The 23500-nt window shown below is 31.8% G+C and overlaps 1 protein-coding gene across 2 annotated transcripts in view; it reads left to right on the top strand.

The window, feature by feature from the left end:
* The first annotated feature begins 1146 nt into the window (after positions 1-1146).
* LOC139846799 (7-ethoxycoumarin O-deethylase-like) overlaps positions 1147-23500 on the top strand; it is a 24800-nt gene continuing 2446 nt past the window's right edge. The window contains exons 1-2 of one of the 2 annotated variants that reach the window (XM_071836329.1): positions 1147-2067; positions 11692-11772. In XM_071836329.1, the coding sequence (XP_071692430.1) occupies positions 1192-2067; positions 11692-11772 (957 nt within the window). In that variant the 5' untranslated portion in view covers positions 1147-1191. The remainder of the gene's footprint in view (positions 2068-11691; positions 11773-23500) is intronic. The other variant, XM_071836331.1, reaches the window with a different exon arrangement.

Raw genomic sequence — 23500 nt, 5'->3', positions numbered from 1 at the left:
AGAAAACTTGTACTTTACGTTTCGTGAATCGTACCTTTGTCAAAATATAGTCTTAAATCATCCATAAACTATACCACTCGAGGTATAACTTATATATTTGAGTGTTTTGGTCATTTACTTCTATAAATCATCGTATCGCTATTTGTTAACATATAATACATACATTTTCATTTTGAAATAGTGTTTTACTGTAGCAATTCACTGTAGCAAAGTCAATTTCACTGTAGCAAATAGTGATTTTCGAAAATACTATAGCATTTTGGGTACTGTAGCAATTTGAAAATACTGTAGCAAATTAGTGTTTTACTGGTTCATCTTAAAAGCTTTAGTTAACTTATCTAAATAACAATCGAATCAATAAACGAATGTTACTATCGGTTACTAAATAACTTAAAATTATATATATGTATATATCTTTTTAATATACATAAATCAGTTTTTAAATACACATTGCAAGTTATTTATGAATAATTAATATTCCAATTTATATATATATATATATATTTTCAAATAGATGTTCATGAATCGTTGGTCAATAGTCAAAGGTTAACTGAATATATAACATTAGTTCAAAAATTTTGAGAATCAATATTACAGACTTTGCTTATCGTGTCGGAAATGTTAATAATACAAAGATTAAGTTTAAATTTGATCAGAAATTTCCAGGTCATCACATATATATATATATATATATATATATATATATATATATATATATATATATATATATAAACAACTTATTATAACGAGTAGATTGTTACGAAGTGGTAAGTTCATGAGTTGGTAAAAAACGTTAGAATAAACCGCCGCAACGTGCGAACAAGAATTTTCTAGTTCTATCGATTGCTTGAAATCCCAGAAAACAACATTTCCAGATACGTCTATTTAAGAAAAGGTAGTGATATATACACAACTAATTTTTACAAATACACAACACTGTAAAGCATATTTGGTTGTGTATTTATAAAAATTGGTTGTGTATATATCATCCCCTCTAAGAAACTCTTCTTACACATCTTTCAACGTTATTTTTCATTTCATTTTCATGTTTTCAACAGTAATAATGTCAACTAAATCAGGCTAATAAATATCTAATTTGAAAGTACTAAGCTCGAGGTTTGTACTACATTATATATTGTTTCACAATCTTCACCTTAAAAAACAACCCAAACACAATATCTTATTTTATCAATGGAGTTTGTGATCATTTTTCTTGCTTTAATCCTTTGCTACGCATTTCTCCGAACCATTTTCTCAATTTTTCGACACACCAAACCCAACAACTTGCCACCCGGCCCAACCCCGTTGCCAATCATCGGTAACCTTCACTTGCTCGGTGACCAACCACATCAGTCCTTAGCCAAACTAGCCAAAATCCATGGCCCCGTCATGATCTTAAAACTCGGTCAAATCACAACACTCGTCATATCTTCAGCCACTGCAGCCAAAGAAGTACTCAAAAACCAAGATGTTAATTTCGCATCACGACATGTACCTGATGCCCTCACAGCCCACAACCATTCACAAAACTCGGTCGTTTTTCTCCCAGTTGGAAACCGATGGCGGACCCATCGAAAGATCCTTAACTTGACCATCTTTTCAGTGAACTCTCTTGATGCCAACCAACACATAATAAGCCAAAAAGTGAAGGCGCTTGTAGCCTACTGTCAAAAAGCGAGTCAATCGGGTGACTCGGTGGATATCGGTCGCGCTGCGTTTAGAACATCAATGAATATTTTATCAAATACTATGTTTTCCAAGGATTTAGCCGACCCGTATGAGGATTCGGGTAAAGATTTTAAGGAAGTAGTAAGAAACATCATGGTGGAGTCTGGGAAGCCAAATTTGGTGGACTTTTTTCCGGTTTTGAGAAAATTTGATCCGCAAGGAATTAGAAAGAGGATGACCCAATACTTTGGGATGATTTATGATATTTTTGAGGTATTGATTAAAGAGAGGGTGAAAATGGGAACATTTGAAAGAGATGATATGTTGGATAAGTGTTTAAAGATTAGTCAAGAGAAACCAGATGAGTTCGATCATCTAGCCATTAAAGATATGTTTTTGGTACGTAAATTTATCTATTTTAATTTAATTTCTACTTTAAAATTTAAACTTGAGATAAATAAAATAATCTATATATATAAAATATATATAGAAGGTTATTTTCATATATATGGTGAAATAATACACCGGTGGTCGGTGGAACTTATATTAAGTTTATCTTGGATCTAATAATAAAGCTATTTTGGAAAGACTTTTAGAATAGAGAGAGTAACTTGGTAGTCATATTAGTTTGGTTAGCGTGCTATGTTAGAAATTCCACACGAAGTGTGTTCTTTAAGTTCACAAGACTATTCTCAATCATAATCAACACAATGTATTAACGTCACGTTACAATTTACTTCTATCACTAACTTACCATATTTTACTTCAAACCATCACACACTTTTTCAAATTAATATTGACCCATTATATTAATTAACAAATACATAGTATAACTTTTAATGCGAAATGTACAATAACATCTTACAAATAGTCCGTGATGTAAAATGTTTTAAATCGACGAATTGTTTCACGAGTACATATTGGCTAATGATTGGTATGATGGTGCCAGTGATACCAAACATTGGCAAACTTTTTGTTAGAGGTTTGACAACTCTATTGACAATGCTTAAAGAATAAGTTTCTAAAAAAAGTCAATTATATTCATTTATAGATCGATTGTTTACTTATTTAGGGGGTGTTTGGATTAGCTATATGAAAATTGATTATGCGTTTTAAATAATCATAATCAGATAATCAGTTGTATCAAAACGTGATTTGGTTTAATGGTGTTTGGATTTAATTACGTTGTTTAATATCGCGATAATGAGATAATTAGTATTTTCAGTGTTTGGCAAAATCAGATTATTTGATAACTTAATATGTAAATTACTAAAAAAGACATTCTCTCTTTTTTTTTAAAAAAAAGAAAAGAAAGAAATATCTATATATTTAAAAGAATCCATCATATTACTTTTAAGATTTGCTAGACTAATAATTAAAATAAAAATTATCATATATATCATAAATGGATCTTCATTAACATCAGATACATGTAAACTAACAATTTTAACACTAAAATATACTTCCTCCGTTCCTATATAATTTTTTTCAGACAAAAAATACATAGTTTAAGGAATTATCATAAAATACTGTACTTTATGTTTACTTTTCAATTTAGTCTTACTTTTTCTTTCTCCTTTAATGATATCCACATATATTAAGGGCATAATAGAACTTAATCTCCTTATTTTTCTTCTTCCTATATATGAAAATGAACAATTAATTTTAAGACATATCAAAATGAAATACTAAACAATAGTACAGTGTTAGACGGAGTATCAAAATATAAATATAAACATAGAGAGTAGTACTATATGGCATGAAAGTGTGGTAGATAACATAAATAAATAAAAAAAAAATATTATTATAAAGAACAATTGTGACAATGTCAGACCAAAACCAAAAGTAAAATATTTATTTTATTTAATTTATTTATCTATCTATATTCTAAATGGAGTTCGAATTTTTGCCTTCCCAACCCCAAAGAAACCAAAACGACGTGGCCAAAAAATATCAAACAAACCACCCCCCCCCCCCCCCCCCCCCCCCCCCCCCCCCCCCCAACTTAACTCCATTTAGAACTTCAACCCCCAAAAAACAAGGGGGTAAAATGTAGAACCCCAAATTTATAAAAAAAAAAAAAATTTAAATAAATAAAAAGGAAAAAATAACTAACTACACTCAACTTTTTAACGGTCCCTATCTTCCCGATTGCTGCGAGTTAAATTTTTTTGATATCACTGTTCAACTCGGAATAACTTTACGAACATAAGGCAACTAGCTACTCGCGAAAAGGACTGTTTTTAAAAAACGCTATATATTTCGGGCAAAAAATTTATCGATATACTAAATGGAGTCCGAATTTTTGTCGCCCCCAACCCAAAAAACCCAAAACGACGTGGCCAAAATAAATATCAAACCCACCCCCCGAACTTAACTCCATTTACAACTCCAAACCCCCCCCCCCCCCCCCCCCCCCCCCCCACCCCCACCCCACCACCACCAAAAAAAGGGGGTAAAATGTAAAACCCCAAACACTAAATAGCTACGAGCGAAATGGATTATTTTTAAAAAAACGCTAAATATTCCGGGCTACTTTTTATCATATACATACACGTATAATAAACAACCCAAACTAACCACCTTATATCGATGGTTTTGATCCCTTCTCTACGAGATTTTTTCGACGTAAAAACGTGTGGTAGATTAGGTATACTAGGTACTAACCAAGTGTTTCCAAAAATACTCGTAGCAACGCGTTTTAAATTCTGTAAATACATAACGCTACGTTAAATATGAATATGGAACTCGAAAGGCCTCGCCGCATCGCGCTGGCCGGTATTTTTCTAGTTAGTACTAGTATATTACTCCGTACTACGTTGAATGGTCTAGAAATATTATAATACTATTTTTTATTTTAGAGTTCGTTATAGGAGTATGCAAGGATATACTTGTCAAATAATTGCAAAGAATAGTTTTCGAAAACTCGCGTTTGCAAATAGTAGGGTACTACCTACTGTTGGAAATTCACGTTTTCACAGCCCAAAAACGTAAATAATTAATTTTTTTTACTTTGTTTTCCAAACACTAAAAAAGAATTAATTGCGATTTCTAAACACAATAATTAAAAAATCAACTTTAAATCGCCAATCCAAACATCTCCTTACTGTAATTTATAATATGATACGATATTAAAATTAATAATTAATTGAATTGATTTATTTTGATACTCCCTCCGTCCCAGATTAATTGTCCCCAGACAAAAAACACACAGTTTAAGAAATGTCATTATCACACTGTACTTTTTCTGTACTTTTTTCTTACTTTACTGTCTTACCCTCAACTAATTAATTAGAAATCTCTCTCACAGCTGTAATTTAATTAATTCATTAGGGACAATATTGTAAACTTTATCAAATTTACTTTCCATATTTGGAAGTGGACAATTAATCTGGGACGTTCCAAAAAGGAATACTGGACAATTAATCCGGGACGGAGGGAGTATAATACTTGAATAACAATTAATTTATAGAATTCCTTAATTTATTATTTTATTGATTAATAACGAATATTAAAACGTTCAAAATTTTCAAATGAGGTCAAAATCGCAAGCTGTTCACTAGAGCCACATAATTTTGTGTGATATTTGTTTTATAAGATATATTAGTTTTATGAGTGTGTGCGTTGCACGACATTTGTAAAAATTAGTTGTCGATAATGTTAATATTGATACTTATTAGATGTATAATTTAATTACAATAAAAAAACTTTTATTACATTTTTTTAAGGCAACAATTTTTATTATGAACTCACACAGGGGCGGAGGGAGGGGGGGTAAAGTGGGGTCAGCCGCCCCCGACGATTTCGAAATTTTAGTGTAAATTTTTTCGGTTTTTCGATTTTGCCCCATGTGGAATTTTGTTTTCCCCCAAATCCTTCATATTTTGCCCTATAACCTTCGTATTTTGCTCAAAAGTCTCTAAATTTTGCTCAAAAAACTCTATATTTTGCCCCAAAACCTCTATATTTTGTCCAAAAAAAAAATCCTTACGTTTTAAATTTTTTTTTGCCCCCGGTGAAACTTTTTTCTGGATCCGCCACTGAACTCACAAAACCAATTACAAGGGGGGATAGAAAGCAGCATGTTTAGCAGACTATCCAAACACGAACAACATATACATGATCACTAATCAAACGAACATACAAGCCTAATGCAGAGTTTGCATCGAGCTTACATAACCACGAAGACTAAGACACGAGAAGTTGAGGATTGTGAATCTCGTCCGTTGGAATCATTTTAACTTAAATTGACATATAATCAATAAAACACCAAATATTAGCCTCTAAATTGTTTTCAAATAGATCGTTAAGAATAATACTTTATGTACATCTGTAATTGTATATACGTTTTTAGTACAAATAATTCTATTATTTCAAAATCTTAAATCAAGCAGGATGCACATAAATATCTATAAGGATTATCAAATAATTGATTTAACTTGAAAAACATGAGCCCGTGCGTTTATATAATATTCTACAAATAATATATTAATGTAATTTTTTAAATTTATGCGCAAACTGTAAATTAATTTTATATTATAAAATAGCATTCATAAATAATAATGTTAATAATGAAATATCCATGTTATAATTTTTATTACAATAAAAAACACTTTAAATAGTATCTAATATATGACTATATATATATATATATATATATATATATATATATATATATATATATATATATATATATATATATATATATATATATATAATCAGTATTTATATAAAATCAATATATCGGTTTAATATAAATTTAAAATTATTATAATATTATCTATGTTTATAGAACTAATTTAAACATCATTTCATTATCATAATAATATTATTGTTTGAAAAGGAATACTCAAATACCTTCTAAAATAATTTTACAATAATAATATAACATATAATACTATTAATATAATGATAATGATACATATATCGTTATTAATATTAAATATAATGTTATATGATAATATAATATAATACTTTAGGTAATAAAATTTGTCTATTAAATTAAATTTGAAAATCTAATAAATAAATTAATATATGGAAAGACTGACATTTGACAAGAATAAATGAGGAGTTGACACGTGACAAAATTTAACTAGAAGTTGACGCATATGATTATATTCACGTGTTTTATATAATGTATAGATAAATACTCCGCTCGAGGGGCTTGATTACCTGAGATTTACCTTTTAGGGAAGAGCCAATATACTCGTTCATAGGGGGTTTCTTCAGTAATTAAAAACATTTATTTCTTAATGACAATCTTTAGAGTTACGAATTTCATAAAAGGAATTTTCGTTTTATGGCAAAACGATATATTTGATTCTAATCTTCGACTTAATTCACGCAATAAAGTGTTGGGACTATAATCCTAGTAGTGGGGTCAACACACCGCCATGAATAGAGGTGTTCTGGATTTATTCACAAGTTGTACAAATTAACCAATAATGTGTATATTACTATATTAGTCAATCACTCTAATAACTTATTTAAGTATTAATAATAACTAATCAAGCTAACCAATATAGTGTAAAGCTTCATCAATAGACGATATACAAAATCAATAGGAGTAGAAAATTTTGCTTTGATACTATGGATTAAACTTTTCTTTTAATTGAATATCGATTATAACCGCATTAAATTCGTGTTTCATTTTGTTTATGTTTTATTTATCTTGTTGCATTCTTTTAATTGTTAGATTAGTAATTATCATTCGTTTATTTTTTGGGTGTAAATAAATTACACATGCATTGTTTGAGACTTTGAGCTCTGATTAACTACTAGCATTAAGTATTAGAGAGATCAACTAATATAGATTAACCGGTTGTTATTTAACATGATATTTCTAACAATTGGTATCAAATATCTAACTTCATGCTCTTCTTTCTTAGCCATCAAATCTTTCAATTTTTTTTTCCTTCACAATTGGGCATACCTGCAAGAACATCAACTAAAGAAACATTTACAAATATGTTGTTAGTTGTCTAAGACTTACAAAAATCTTCCTTTGGCTTTTTAGATTAGATTGCTTTGGGGTACAGAACAGGTGGCTTGTACTCCTTTACTTCTGGCACATATTTCACTCATTCAACTTTTAACCCGGAAGACTCAGTAGTCTCCAACTTCTTCAATTCCAACTTGTAAACATCTGAAGTTTTACCCGTCATTAATGACATTAAATAATTTCCACACTCGGGCATTATATCACCAATATGAATCACATCATCTTCACAAGTAGACACATTCTTCACACCATCTACACGTAATCCTCAACACTCTTGTATGGAACGTAATCCTCCATGACTGAATAATCCGAGAAGGCAAAATCACCATAGTCGGTATGAATTGTACGAACCTCCATCTCATCTTCAAACTCATCATCATCGTCTTCACACCCCAAAGTATAAATTGGATCTAACCCAGCAAAGTCATAATCCTCATAATTATATATAACATTGGCCTGTGAATAATGAGAAACTTGAGGCTCCTTCTTCTTTTGAGAACCCTATGAAGTACCAACATTCTGACCCCCATTAACATGATTTGGGTTGACTTGTGTATCTGATGGAAGAGTACCTGGTGGTCTCTCCGATATCAACTGTGAAATTCTACCCAACTCCATTTCAAGAATCTGAATAGCTGACTGCTGATTTTGCATTTTTTTTCATCATCTCTTCTTATTCCTCAGTTTTAACCATGTACCTCCTGATCAAATTCTCCAAACCCGAATTGTTTACCTGCGACTGGTTGTTCTGCTGATATTGATTTTGGTTAAACAGTTGTTGGTAGTTTTTGTTGTAGAACACCGTGGTCCATTTCCCTGATAACCCGAATTACCCTGAAACTGATTACCTGCATAGTTAACCTAATCAATCTAAGCCTCGACATTTATTTAAATTTACACCGATTACAAGGACAGATTAGAGGCCCATTTATCCTTTAATCAAATTTCAAGTCCAATTGTTTCAACCCTATTATCAAGCATACCCACTCCTGATTCAGAAGCCCAATAACAAGATCATACCCTTTAAGCAAGCAAGTGGATTTGAAAAGTTTGACTGAAAAGTTAACTTTCTAACGAAAGGGACTAGCAGAACAAAGAGATTGAGCGATTCTCGTTAAGGTTTCAAACGAAATTTTAAGAAGTTCGATTTCTCGCAACAACAATTCTAAATGATGAGTATTTCTTCCATTATACATCCGAAATCAAATTTTGATGATGTAAATGCAGATTTGTTTAAAGATGTTGATGAAGCAGATATACCTTTTCTTAAATATAGGGATTCGTTTGTAAAATGACTCAATGAAGAATCATTATTTGTCAAAATTAGGACTCTTGAAGCACAAAATAAGAAGTAACAACGAGAGAATGACCAGCTCAACTCAGAGGATCGTTCTTTCAGCTCAGAAAATTCAGAATCTTTGAGTTGAAAATACTTAACTCAAGTCTGAACGTGAGCTTGATTCAAAGATCATTCTACAACTCCGCACTGTTGTTGATCAAGTTCAAACTCTTAACCAGACATTAACCCGTGACTTTGAAAAACGCATTTCAGATTCACAGCATGCTTTAGATGTTAATTCGACATCAATTCCAAAATCAGCAATGGTGTCAATGGGTACTCAAGTTAAAATTTTGGAAAACATCGAGCCACAAATATTGGAATCAGTATGTTCTTTTCTTGCGGATAAGAAGAAGGTTTCTTCACCAAAGATTCTTAAGGATTCCAAACCTCGCAAATTTGTTTCCCACGGACAATGAATCCATTCTAGTCACTAAACCAAAAGAATCAACCGCTTCTGCAACCTACTTATGGGAAATATGGTGAACTTACAGGATTTTATGATTAATACGGATGGTTTCCTCTAAAACTGAAGCAATCTAATTTAGAAAAATCATTTGTCAACTCGAACAAAACATGTTTGTTAAAACAACTTCAAAATCACTCAAGTACTCATTCAAAGAGTTACTTTCTTTGAAGCCACGGGTCGTGATTCAGACTAAACCAAAACCCTTTCAAATCGATATCCAACCTCGATAGAATTCAAGCTCAATCAATCAAATAGATCATGCCTACATAATGTACATAAAAAGCAATGACAAAGTAAACCGAAAAACCCACTCCTCAAACTTCCGCGCCAAGTATGTGACACAAACTTCTCCCAACAACACTTCTAACTCCCTATGTTCATTTAAGGGGGAGCAAGATGATTCATCATTAAAGGGAGAGCAAGATGATTGAACTTTAAAAGGGGAGCTGAAGAAAATTATCAAGCTTGCATTTTCCACACTTCTCTCAATTCGATTAAGAAATATTTGAACAACGCACGTCAAGGGGATGAAACAATGTCATGCCAAAAGATGGCATACATTGTGATCAAAACAACTACGCATATTCCAAGGGGGAGAGAGAAAGAAATCAAAGAGATCCCAAGATTTCAAGATTTTAAAGATTACCAAACAAGAGATTATCAACAACAAATCACATCTGGGGGGAGATTGTTAAATCCAATATATATATATATATATATATATATATATATATATATATATATATATATATATATATATATATATATATATATATATATATATATATATATATATATAATCATAATCAAGAGGGAAGCACTTTTTTGGGGGGAAGGGGGAAGCAATTTTTTTTTTTTCGTTTTTTGAAAAAACTTTGTTCACGAACATTATAGTTTTGATGAAAATATGAACATTTAAAAAAGACACTTTGTGATGAATGTCATTATTTTGGCGGGAAAACGCTCGAAGAAAAAAATAAAAATATTCAATGCATTGAATGTTTTGCTGTTGAGTTTATTTGCATCGTTTTGTTTTCATCTTGTGTGAAGTGTTTTTTTCGAATTTAGCCCGATTTAGAGTTTAGGGTTTAGCGTTTACTCTGTAAACCCTCAACCCAAAACCCTAAACCCTATACTCTAAACCGTTCGTGTTAAAATATTCAATCTAAACCCTAATTTCTAAACCCTAAACCCTAATTTCTAAACCTAAAACCCTAATAGCTAAACCCTAATTTTTAACCCCCTAATTTCTAAACCCTAATTTTTAACCCCTTAAAAAAACTCAGAATCAAAATATTCAATGCATTGAATGTCTTCATTTTTTTCTTCGAGCGTTTTACCGCAAAAATAATAACAATCATCACAAAGTGTCTTTTTTTAAATGTTCATATTTTCATGTGATCTTGATGCCTGAAAAAAACGAAAAAAAATTACTTCTCTCCAAAAAAGTGCTTCCCTCTTGATTATATATATATATATATATATATATATATATATATATATATATATATATATATATATATATATATATATATATATATATATATATACATACACTAGTTAAAGACCCGCGATTTCGCGGGATTTTTTAAGAGTCTAATCATTTAAGCTATAAAATTAAATATATAAATTAAAAAACTATTATTATGTCTAGATGAACATTAAACCAAATGTTTTTAAGAGGGTTGAAATTTGTTAAGTTTCAAAATGTACTAACGAACTATTATCAAGTCTATGATGAACATTAAACCAAATATTTTATAGGGGATTCAAATTTTTAAAGTTTCAAAATGTACTACCGAATAAATAAATAAAACAAAATTTTGATTCAAATTTAATAAATCATCTCCGATATCGTGATGTAGTTTTAGGCGATTGAATTAAGAACTGTGGATGATTATCTCAGATCTTCGTTTTATTTTCTCACAAATTCGAGAATGTAGTTATTCTTGTTAGATGATCATGAATTGCGAATAATGTCATAACTCTTTATCTGGTTGTTAGTACTTTGTGCATCCCTGAGAAAGTTTTCTATCGTAATTCGTCAGCCTATAATGAGTTGAAACATTATATTTGTAATAAAATGCAGAGGGAAACGCTATCCAAAAACAAATACATTTCCAAATTAAATATGTTCAATTGTAATTAGCTATATAAAATTCATTTATAAAACTTATTATTATAATTTAAATGTATATTAATTAATAATAGCAGGATGGATGTCTACCTAGGTATGTCCGCCTAGTACAGGAAAGACAACTTGTCGATCGTGGAGATCATTGTTGGGATGTGCAGGTTGGTTTTCTTCATTAATTAACTCTGTATCAGATTCAGGATCCAATTCTTCATCACTTTGATGTTCCACGTAAATTAAACCTGAGCTGTTGTCATTGTCATTATATTCATCATTAGCGACATGATTCTTCTGATACTGGTTATGGACATCAATGTTGGTTTGGCCAGTGTGATCACCCGGACTTCCCAAGTTTCTAAAACTCGAGCCACTTTCATCATTACTATCTTCAGTATTCACTATTTCAACATCTTTACCCCATATATTCTCATTACCAATTGCAACATTTGAGGAGCTTCCTTTTTCACGGTTATCACTTTGACCATTTGCAGATTTATATCTTTGAATCACATATTTCAGGTCATGAGTAACCCACTCACAACCGTCGTCTCCATACATGATCATTTCATAATTGGTTTCCATCAAGTTTATAGAAAATTAAACTGTCACCGGATTCAACCATAAGATCATCCAAAAGTTGTTTCCACCGACTACCTTATACATACTAAACCCTAAACTCTAAACGTTAAATCCAAAACAATAAACCCTAAACTCTAAAACCTAAACCTTATACCCTAAACCCTAAACCATAAATTCTAAAATCTAAACCCTAAACACCAACCTGTAAACCATAAACCCTAAACACTAAACCCTAAATCCTATACACTAAACTCTAAACTCTATATCTAAACCCTAAACCCTAAACCACCAACCCTTTACCCTACACACTAAACCCTAAACCCTAAACTCGAAACACTATACCCTAAACCCTAAATTCTAAAATCTAAACCCTAAACTCTAAACCCTAAACCCTGAACCATATACCCTAAATCCTATACACTAAACCATAAACCCTAATCCCTAAACCCTAAACCCTAATCCCTAAACCCTAAACCCTAAATCATATGTCTATACTCTAAACCATAAATTGTATAAACTAAACCCTAAGCCCTAAACCCTATACCCTAAACCATAAATTCTAAAATCCTTAAACCTTAAAGTCTAAACCATAAACCCTAAAACCTAAACACTAAACCCTAAACCCTAAATCAACCCTAAACCCTAAACCACAAATCCTTAACCCTACACACTAAACCTTAAACCCTAGACCTTATACCCCAAACCTTAAACCATAAATTCTAAAATCTAAACCCTAAACCCTATACTTTAAAACCTAAACCCCACACACTAAACCCTAAACCCTATATCTACACCATAAACACTAAACCCTAAACTATAAATCATAAAACCCTAAACACTAAACTGTATACCATAAAAATCTAAAACTAAACCCTAAACTCTAAAGCCTAAACCCTAAACCCTAAACACTAAACCGTAAACCGTAAACCCCAAACCCCAAACCCTAAAGCATAAATTCTAAAATCTTAACCCTAAACCCTAAATCATAAACTCTAAACCATAAACTGTAAACTCTAAATAGCAATTCCTAAACCTTAAAGCATTAACTCTCAACGTTAATCCTTTTTATCCATTAAGCATAAACCCAATACACTAAACTCTAAACCATAAACCCTATATCTAAACCTTAAACCTAAAACCCTAAACAAACCCTAAACCCTAAACAACCAACCCTTTACCCTACACACTAAACCCTAAACCCTGAACCGTATACCCTAAACCCTAAACCTTAAATCCTAAAATATAAACCCTAAACTCTAAATCCTAAACCCTAAACTATATACTCTAAACCCTATACATTAAACCTCAAACTCTAAACCTTAAACCCTGAATCCTATACACTAAACTCTAAACACTATATCTATACTCTAAACCATAAAATGTAAAAACTAAACCCTAAGCCCTAAGCCCTAAACCCTAAACCCTGAACCATAAATTCAAAAATCTAAACCTTAAACCTTAAAGTCTAAACCATAAACCCCAAACTCTAAACCCTATACACTAAACTATAAACCCTAAACCCTAAACCCTAAACCCAAAATCCTAAACCTTAAAACCTAAGCCACCAATCCTTAACCATACACATTAAACCCTAAACCCTATACCCTAAACCATAAATTCTAAAATCTAAACCCTAAACCCCAAAATCTAAAACTTAAACCCTATACACTAAACCCTATATACTAAACCTTAAGCCCTAAACCATATATCTAAACCCTAAACACTAAACCATAAAATCCTAAACCTTAAACTCTATACCATAAATTCTAAAAACTAAACTCTAAAGCCTAAACTCTAAACCCTAAACCCCAAACACTAAACTGTAAACCCTATACACTAAACCCGAAACCCTAAAGCATAAATTCTAAAATCTTAACTCTAAACCTTAAATTCTAAACTGTAAACCATAAACCGTAAACCCTAAATAGCAATTCCTAAACCTTAAACCATTAACTCTCAACGTTAATACAATCCACAAACTGTTCGATCTTATCTTTGTGTTAAATAAGACTGTAAGATTCTTCTTATCATTACAAATTACTAACAACATACATAAAAATTAAAGAACATATATGTTATATACACTTAACATAGAGTTAATTAATATCAGTTCATACAACAAACATCTTCTTATAAGACTTTATTTCTCTAAGATATAATGACTTTAGGAAATTTCAAAAAAAAAAAAAAAACCTCACATTTTCTTCATCGTGTTCTGTTGGTGGTTGCACCTGAACCACCAATTGAGAGTCTCCTTCCCCCTCCCCCTTTTTAGCACTTTGTTACTCCATTGGGCTCGATTTGATCCAAATAGTGCTTCATGTTCAACTATCAATTGCCCCTAGAGTTTCTCTGGTCCTAAATATATCAGTATACGATCTTTAACTTTACACATCACTCCCTAAAACTATTATTATTTTTTATTTTTGGATAAGAGGACAATCACCCGGAAAAATCCATTAGAAAGAAAAAGATGGTACAACTACAACGGGCATACTCGAGGGGGGAGTTTTTAGTGAACACCCAAAACACTTACAATACCTATACTTAGCGGGTGTTTGGGATTGCGTTTTGAAAACAGATTATGCGTTTTACATAATCAAAATCAAATAATCAGCTGTGAGAAAACGCATTTCATGAGTTGAGTGTTTGGATTCGATTATACTGTTTAATGTCGCCTTTGTAAGTGTTTGGCATTTTAAAATTAATATATGGCTTAACACGTAAAATGTCAAAATTGGACATTGATAATTTTTATGCATAAAATAAAATTTCATTAAAAAATTATTATCATGTTATAATTCCAGTAACTTTTACCTAATAAATAATATACTACTGCGTATATAAACAACAAACAATAATAATTATAATTACAAATAATAAACATAAACATACAACATTAAGTTTCGTAAGTTAATAAAGTAAATCTTCAACAAAAAATAAAGAATAGAAATGATAATTGCATTGCATACATAATTTAAATAAATGATAGCAATGTATAAATACGTATATGTTTATATGATCAACGATAGTCCGTGAAATGGAATACATGAGATGAAAGGGTATATGTGTAATTTCAGCAATAATACCATTAATTTGAAAATTGCAACTTCCCTGCAGTAACAACCTACATGCTTCTTGGATTATGCGTTTTGGCACCACCAAAACGTAAATAATTGATTTTTAATTTAATGTGCCCAAACACTATTTATTGATTTTTTGTTTTTTCAAAACGTGATAATTAAATAATTACTCTCAAATCGCAAAGCCAAACACCCACTAAGACATCTCAGTTTCAAACAAACATGTGAATGACCATAATACAAATGACCAAAAAAAAAAAAGGATGCTTAATAGACATCCCGGTTCCAAACACCAAATTCTAAATGACTTATGACAAGTGCATAATACCTATACTTATAAACGTTACACTTTGAAACACCAAAGAATGATAAATAAATATGTGACTTGAATAAATCCGCATCTCTTGTGGAAACCGTAATACTTTCAGCAACATTACTCCATGTGTCTTCAACCATAACCCAAACCGTAACCCCACAGTCCAAAGCATCATAACCACACTTCAAAAGTCTCGCCCGTTGACTTTTAATAGTCAAATTACCACCCATGATACTAAAGTGCAAACCTTGAACAAATCCATCAGAAAGTATATACATGTAGTAGCACTACCCAGTCCATTTGCACTATCTTACTTTTGCCTTGGCAAATATATTAAAATAACAATAACAATACATGGCCTGTTGACTAAGCACACTCAACACAATACCCATAAACCGAAACCATATATCGTTGTTCATACAATGAAACCTCCAGATTAATTTGTAAACACAAAGCTCAAAAAGGCTGACAATTATCATATTTTTGTAGGGTAAAACATTATCATATTTAGAATTTGTCTTCATAGGGAAAAAAGTGAGACCCTTTTTAGACCCCCTTATAACACCTTTAAAAAGAGTATGCGACCCATTCCCATACGTATACACCAATTTTTCCAGCCCTATGCTTGTGGTGTCATAAGAAGACCGATTTTGACTCCAGACGAGACATTCAACCTTTAATAATAAATAAGCAAATAAGTTGACTCAAAAAGAAAGAGCACCACAACATTGACTCTACCCATCTCCAGCTTATATCACCAAAACCCATATAAATCCCACAAGAAAAGAAAGCATGACCCACACACATATGACCCACACTCAACTACAGTGAACAGTCACAAGGCAATGCATCTTTTGTTATAATATATAAATATATATATATATAAATGGATAGTCAATTATTGATACACAAAAGTAATATTATTGTATTACCTAAACTTGTGATATTTTTGCTATAAATAGCCATGAATGCAAGCATTAAACTTGCACCATTTCTCACACTTACAAAGTGTTTCTTTCTTTCTCTCCATTATCATCTTTGTTCTTACACTTCATTATTAGTATTCTTAATCAAGAATCAAATCACTAAAGGTAGTTATAAGCCTACTGAATTATAACATCAAGAATCAAACCACTAAAGGTATTTATAAGCCTACTGAATTATAACACGTTATCAGCACGATAATCTTAATACTAATTATGGTTGGCTCTGCCACCTAAATGATATATGGTCGGTTATACCACCTGAATAATATATGGTCGACACTGTCGTCTAATTATCATTTATGTTACTAACATTTATATTTCAATTATCTAACATTTATATGGCCGACACTGTCGCCTAATTATCATTTATGTTACTAACATTTATATTTCTATTATTTAACATTTATATGGCCGACACTGTCGCCTAATTATCATTTATGTTTACTAATATTTATATTTATGTTATATAACATTTATTAATGATTGCTTACATATGGTCGACACTGTCGCCTACTTATCATTTATGTTATATTAAATTTATGTTTAATGTTTATATACTTATGCATATAAAGTGACTATAATTTATCATGTTGTTTGTTTTAATAGAAAATGTCGAATCTGGAAAAGCTTAAATTTACTCCTTTAGAATCAACTGAAAACAACTACATGCCATGGGTTATAAAAGTAAAAATGCATCTTAAATCAATGGGCATTCTTGAAGCCATAAATGAAAACAACACTTGTTCTGAAAAAGAACAAGCAACGGCATGTTGCTTTATTCATCAACATATTGATGAATGCTTACAAAATAATTATGTGACAATAGAAGATCCCCATGTTTTATGGGAAGGTCTCAAAAGCAGATTCAATAATCAAAGAGAAATTTTACTTCCAGCTGTTATGGAACAATTGAGAACATTAAGGTTCCAAGACTTTAAGAAAGTAAATGAATATAGCTCAGCTCTGTATAATACATGTTCACAACTTAAATTCTGTGGACATGAAATAAGTGATGCAGACATGATGGAGAAAACTTTCTCCACAATGAATGCTGCAAACATCACAGTGCAAAGAAATTTGAGAATGCTAAAGTTCAAAACATATCCTGAACTTAATTCATATCTCTTAGTTGCAGAGCAAAATGATGAGCTATTAATGAAAATCAGCAATCCCGTCCTACTGGTACACTTGCAATCCCTGAAACAAATACTGCAAATAATTATAAACAGGGACAAGGACGCGGGCAAGGTCGTGGTTATAATAACCATTACCATCATCATGCCAAAAGCCATAACTATGGTAGAAACCATCCTTATGGTAATGGTAATGGGCGAGGACGTGGTCGTGGTCGTGGCCGTGGTGGTCAAAGAAATAATAATCCACGAAAATATAAATATCAGCCACAAAACAAGCCCACTAAACAAGATGTTGAAGAAAATTCTTCTAAAAATTCTGAAGAATCTTGCTACAGATGTGGTAGAATGGGCCACTGGGCTAATACTTGCCGAACATCTAAACATCTTGTTAAGATGTATCAGGATTCGCTGAAAGATAAAGAAAAGGAAGTAAACTTTGTGGATAACGTCGATCCAACAGTCACTGAGAAACCATCTGATTTATATGAAGATTTCTTGAATGTTTAAGTTGTGTGTCTTTCGAAAAATAAACGATTTAATATCGTCTGTCTTTGTCATTATGTTTGCTAAATGTTTCAGTACTATCTATTTGCGTGTAAAATATTGTGTAATATTAATGTACTCACTATTTATTTCTTATATATGAAGTTCAATATGAATTTTGCTGGAATACAACATCAATCAAGTGGTGGAGATCTCTGTATAGCAGACAGTGGAACTACACACACTATACTTAAATCTGAGAAATATTTTATTGATCTAAAACCAACGGAAGGAACTATACATACAATATCAGGACCTGCTAACTTGATAAAAGGGATAGGAAAGGAAAATTTCATACTACCAAATGGTACAAAATTTTTAATAAATGATGCCTTATTTTCTCCCAAGTCAAGCAGAAATTTATTGAGTTTCTCCGACATATACCTTAACGGGTATGATTATCAGTCAGTGACAACAGAAAATGAGAAATATTTAAGTATCACTGACAAGAGTCATGTGGTTGAAAAACTGCCAAGACTTAGTTCTGGATTACATTATACACATATAAATGTACCAGAAATACATATGGTAGTTAACGAAAAATATATTGATCCTGGTGTATTCAGTTTATGGCATAACAGATTAGGCCATCCAGGATCAACAATGATGAAAAGGATTATTGAATGTACTCATGGACATCCACTAAAGGATAGAAAAATCCATCATGATACAATGGTTCCATGTACATCTTGCTCTCTTGGAAAATTGATAACTAGACCCTCACCACTTAAGGTTGAGAAAGAATCACCAATGTTTCTTGAAAGAATTCAAGGTGATATATGTGGACCAATTCATCCACCATGTGGACCATTTAGATATTTCATGGTTCTAATAGACGCATCTAGTAGATGGTCTTATGTTTGTCTGTTATCAAGCCGTAATGTGGCATTTGCAAAATTTCTTGCCCAAATTATTAAATTGAGAGCTCATTTTCCTGATTACACCATTAAAAGGGTGAGACTTGATAATGCTAGTGAATTTACATCTCAAGCATTTAATGACTATTGCATGTCTATAGGAATTGTTGTTGAACATTCTGTTGCTCATGTGCATACACAAAATGGTTTAGCCGAGTCATTGATTAAACGTTTACAGTTAATCGCTAGACCATTGATAATGAGAACAAAACTCCCTGTATCTATATGGGGTCATGCAATTTTACATGCTGCTGCATTGATTCGCATCAGACCAAGTACAAGTCATAAATATTCCCCCCTACAACTTGCTTTTGGTCAAGAGCCAAATATTTCCCATCTTAGAACATTTGGTTGTGCATTGTATGTTCCAATTGCGACACCACAACGTACAAAAATGGGTCCTCAAATGAGGTTGGGAATATATGTTGGATATGAAACATCTTCAATATTAAGGTATATTGAACCTATGACAGGTGACGTTTTTACAGCACGTTTTGCTGATTGTCATTTTAATGAAACATTGTTCTCTAGATTAGGGGGAGAAATGAAAAATAAAGAAAATGATGTTTCATGGTGTGAACCTCAATTAAAGTATCTTGATCCTCGCACAAAAGAATGCGAGACAGAAGTTCAAAAGATAATGCATATACAAGAACTTGCAAATCAATTGCCTGATGCATTTACAGATACAAAAACAGTGACAAAATCATATATACCAGCAGTAAATACTCCAGCTCGAATTGAAATTCCAAAAGCTGGCAATAACGTCACTCATGAATCTTTGTCACGTCAGAAACGTGGAAGACCAATTGGTTCAAAGGATAAAAATCCTCGAAAAGAAAATCAGCTGATAATGAAGTAAAAGAAAGTGTTCAAGAAGAACCACAAATCAGTACTCCTACTGCAGAGGAGATTGATGATGTCAATACAGAAATTGCAATCAATTATGCATATTCAAAAATATTATGGAACCGAAATGAAATGAAAAATCTTGATGAGAAATTTTCATTTAATGTTGCATATGACATCATGAATAATGATGATGATCCAGAACCATCTATGGTTGAATGTCAAAATAGACATGATTGGGCTCAATGGAAAGAAGCAATACGAGCTGAATTAGAATCACTTAATAAAAGAAAAGTTTTCGGATCCATCATTCTCACTCCTAAAGATGTGAAACCTGTAGGATACAGATGGATTTTTGTCCGAAAAAGAAATGAGAAAAATGAAGTTACAAGGTATAAAGCTAGACTTGTAGCTCAAGGTTTTTCTCAAAGACCGAGAATTGATTATGAAGAAACTTATTCCCCTGTTATGGATGCAATTACTTTTAGGTACTTAATCAGCCTGGCAGTTTCTAAAAATTTAGAAATGCATCTCATGGATGTTGTGACTGCTTACCTATATGGATCACTTGATAGTGATATATATATGAAGATACCTGAAGGATTTAAGGTACCAGAAGCATCAAATGCAAAACCCAAAGAAATGTATTCGATTAAATTACAAAGATCTTTATATGGGTTAAAACAATCGGGACGTATGTGGTATAACCGATTAAGTGATTACTTGATAAGCAAAGGGTATACAAATAACCTTACTTGCCCTTGTGTTTTCATTAAGAAAACAACATCCGGATATGTGATCATAGCTGTTTATGTTGATGATCTTAACATCATAGGTACAAATAAAGAGATCTATGAAGCCATTCAACTTCTAAAGAAAGAATTTGAAATGAAAGATCTCGGAAAAACCAAGTATTGCCTTGGTTTACAAATTGAGCATATGCCTAATGGTTTACTTGTACATCAAACAACATATACTGAAAAGATTTTGAAACGTTTCAATATGGACAAGGCAAAACCATTAAGTACTCCTATGGTTGTTAGATCACTCAATGTTGAAACTGATCCATTTCGTCCATGTGAAGATCATGAAGATATTCTTGGACCAGAAGTACCATATCTTAGTGCAATTGGAGCTCTTATGTATCTTACAAATTGTACAAGACCTGACATTTCTTTTGCAGTTAATTTGTTGGCAAGGTTCAGCTCTGCTCCTACCAAAAGACACTGGAATGGGATCAAACACATATTTCGATACCTTCGAGGAACTACTGATTTAGGATTATTTTATTCTAACAAATCAAAACAAGATTTGGTTGGTTATGCTGATGCAGGTTATTTATCTGATCCACATAAAGCTAAATCTCAAACTGGACATGTATTCCTAAATGGAGGTACTGCAATATCATGGCGTTCTCAAAAACAAACACTTGTTGCTACATCATCAAATCATGCCGAAGTGATTTCATTACATGAAGCTACTCGGGAATGTTTTTGGTTGAGATCAATGACACAAATCATTACTGATTCTTGTGGACTAGAACGCGATAAAAGTCCAACAATTATCTATGAAGATAATGCAGCTTGCATAGCACAGATGAAAGAAGGGTATATCAAAAGTTACCGAACCAAACACATACCTCCTAGATTCTTCTCATACACTCAAAATCTCATTAAGGACAACGAGATTGAAATGAGATATGTTCAATCCAGCAAAAACTCTGCTGATCTTTTCACGAAAGCACTTCCAACTGCTATTTTCAGAACACACGTTCATAACATTGGCATGAGACATGTTCAAAAGATGTAACAACCGAAGCGATGCCTACTTGAGGGGGAGTCAACTCCATGCTGCACTCTTTTTCCCTTAGCTAAAGTTTTTCCCACTGGGTTTTCTTTAGCAAGGTTTTTAACGAGGCAGTAACTTACAGTTGATCTTCAACAAACAAAATTGCTATCCAAGGAGGAGTGTTATAATATATATATATATATATATATATATATATATATATAAATGGATAGTCAATTATTGATACACAAAAGTAATATTATTGTATTACCTAAACTTGTGATATTTTTGCTATAAATAGCCATGAATGCAAGCATTAAACTTGCACCATTTCTCACACTTACAAAGTGTTTCTTTCTTTCTCTCCATTATCATCTTTGTTCTTACACTTCATTATTAGTATTCTTAATCAAGAATCAAATCACTAAAGGTAGTTATAAGCCTACTGAATTATAATATCAAGAATCAAACCACTAAAGGTAGTTATAAGCCTACTGAATTATAACATCTTTAATTTTATTTTAAGCGATACAATTATAGCGTACTATCATACCCTTTGTCTTTTTCGTTCTTGCACTTTTTCTTGCCTTAATACTTTATAAATCTCAACCATGGATAGAAGTCGAACCTGTATACGACATATTAGATAGCAAGAAATGCTAGGTGTTCACTGCAGCAAATAAATACAAATGTTGCAAAATGGGCGGGTCAAGTTTGTTGGATAGTAGCTTAAGATTGAAAAATGATAGGGCTAATATACCACTTGTTTCGTGAATATGTGTTCTAACACCGAATTTTCATTGCAAGTACTTAACTGATTTCAACATTTGAAGCCTGTTTTGATCCGGTGTGCAAAATTTCGTTGTTTTTAGTTATGGTCTACTTTACGACATCTCCAAGGTTTGTATAGTAGCATCAATTTGAACATAATGTATATGTATATGAAAGCTGCAACGTTTCTTTCTCTTCAGTTAAAATTCCTCATAGTTTGCAGATGCCTGTATTATTCTCAGATTGCAACTTGAAATTAATACATACATGCAGCAAAAGCCATTTGACTGAAGAAAAAAAAGGTTACACTTTCAGTTAAAATGACTAAACCTCAAATGTCAACAATGAGGAATTGTATTATGGTTTCAAAATAGTTGTGTTTGATTCAATTTAGCCGAGTAAATTATAGAGCCAATTTTTAGTTGATGCTGACAAAAAACAAAGATGAGAAATAATATACATTACCTCTTCAGAATCATCACTTTTTTCTGAGCACCTGGAATTGGAAGTTCACCCTTTCTTTGCTACATATCCACTTTTTTTTGCAAACAGCAGGCACATGTGAGTGATTATTTTCAGATTTGACATATTGCTGTATATTTACTCCTATTAGTTCATGACATTCAAACACATACAACTTTAAATATGAAAATGATAATACTAATCCAATACCAAACTTACTATGTTGAGGATATTAAGTAGAACCAACCTTTGATTAAAGTAAAAACAATCACATTAGTTGCTGACATTGCAGTAACTACATGTTTACATGAATTACCTTGACTACCTGAAAAAGAACCACATTCAAATCAGCAGCAATCCTAATCCTAATTAAAAATCACATTTATTAGCTAATATTTTAGTCAGTAGTTTGGTGGGTAAGTGCGCGTGCTTTTTCTTTTAAGGGTATACAGGGTATAA

Source organism: Rutidosis leptorrhynchoides, chromosome 5 (assembly GCF_046630445.1).
Source record: "Rutidosis leptorrhynchoides isolate AG116_Rl617_1_P2 chromosome 5, CSIRO_AGI_Rlap_v1, whole genome shotgun sequence".
Taxonomy (NCBI): Eukaryota; Viridiplantae; Streptophyta; class Magnoliopsida; order Asterales; family Asteraceae; genus Rutidosis; species Rutidosis leptorrhynchoides.
Note: the sequence above shows the minus strand (reverse complement) of the source record. Positions and strands in the feature narration are given on the sequence as shown.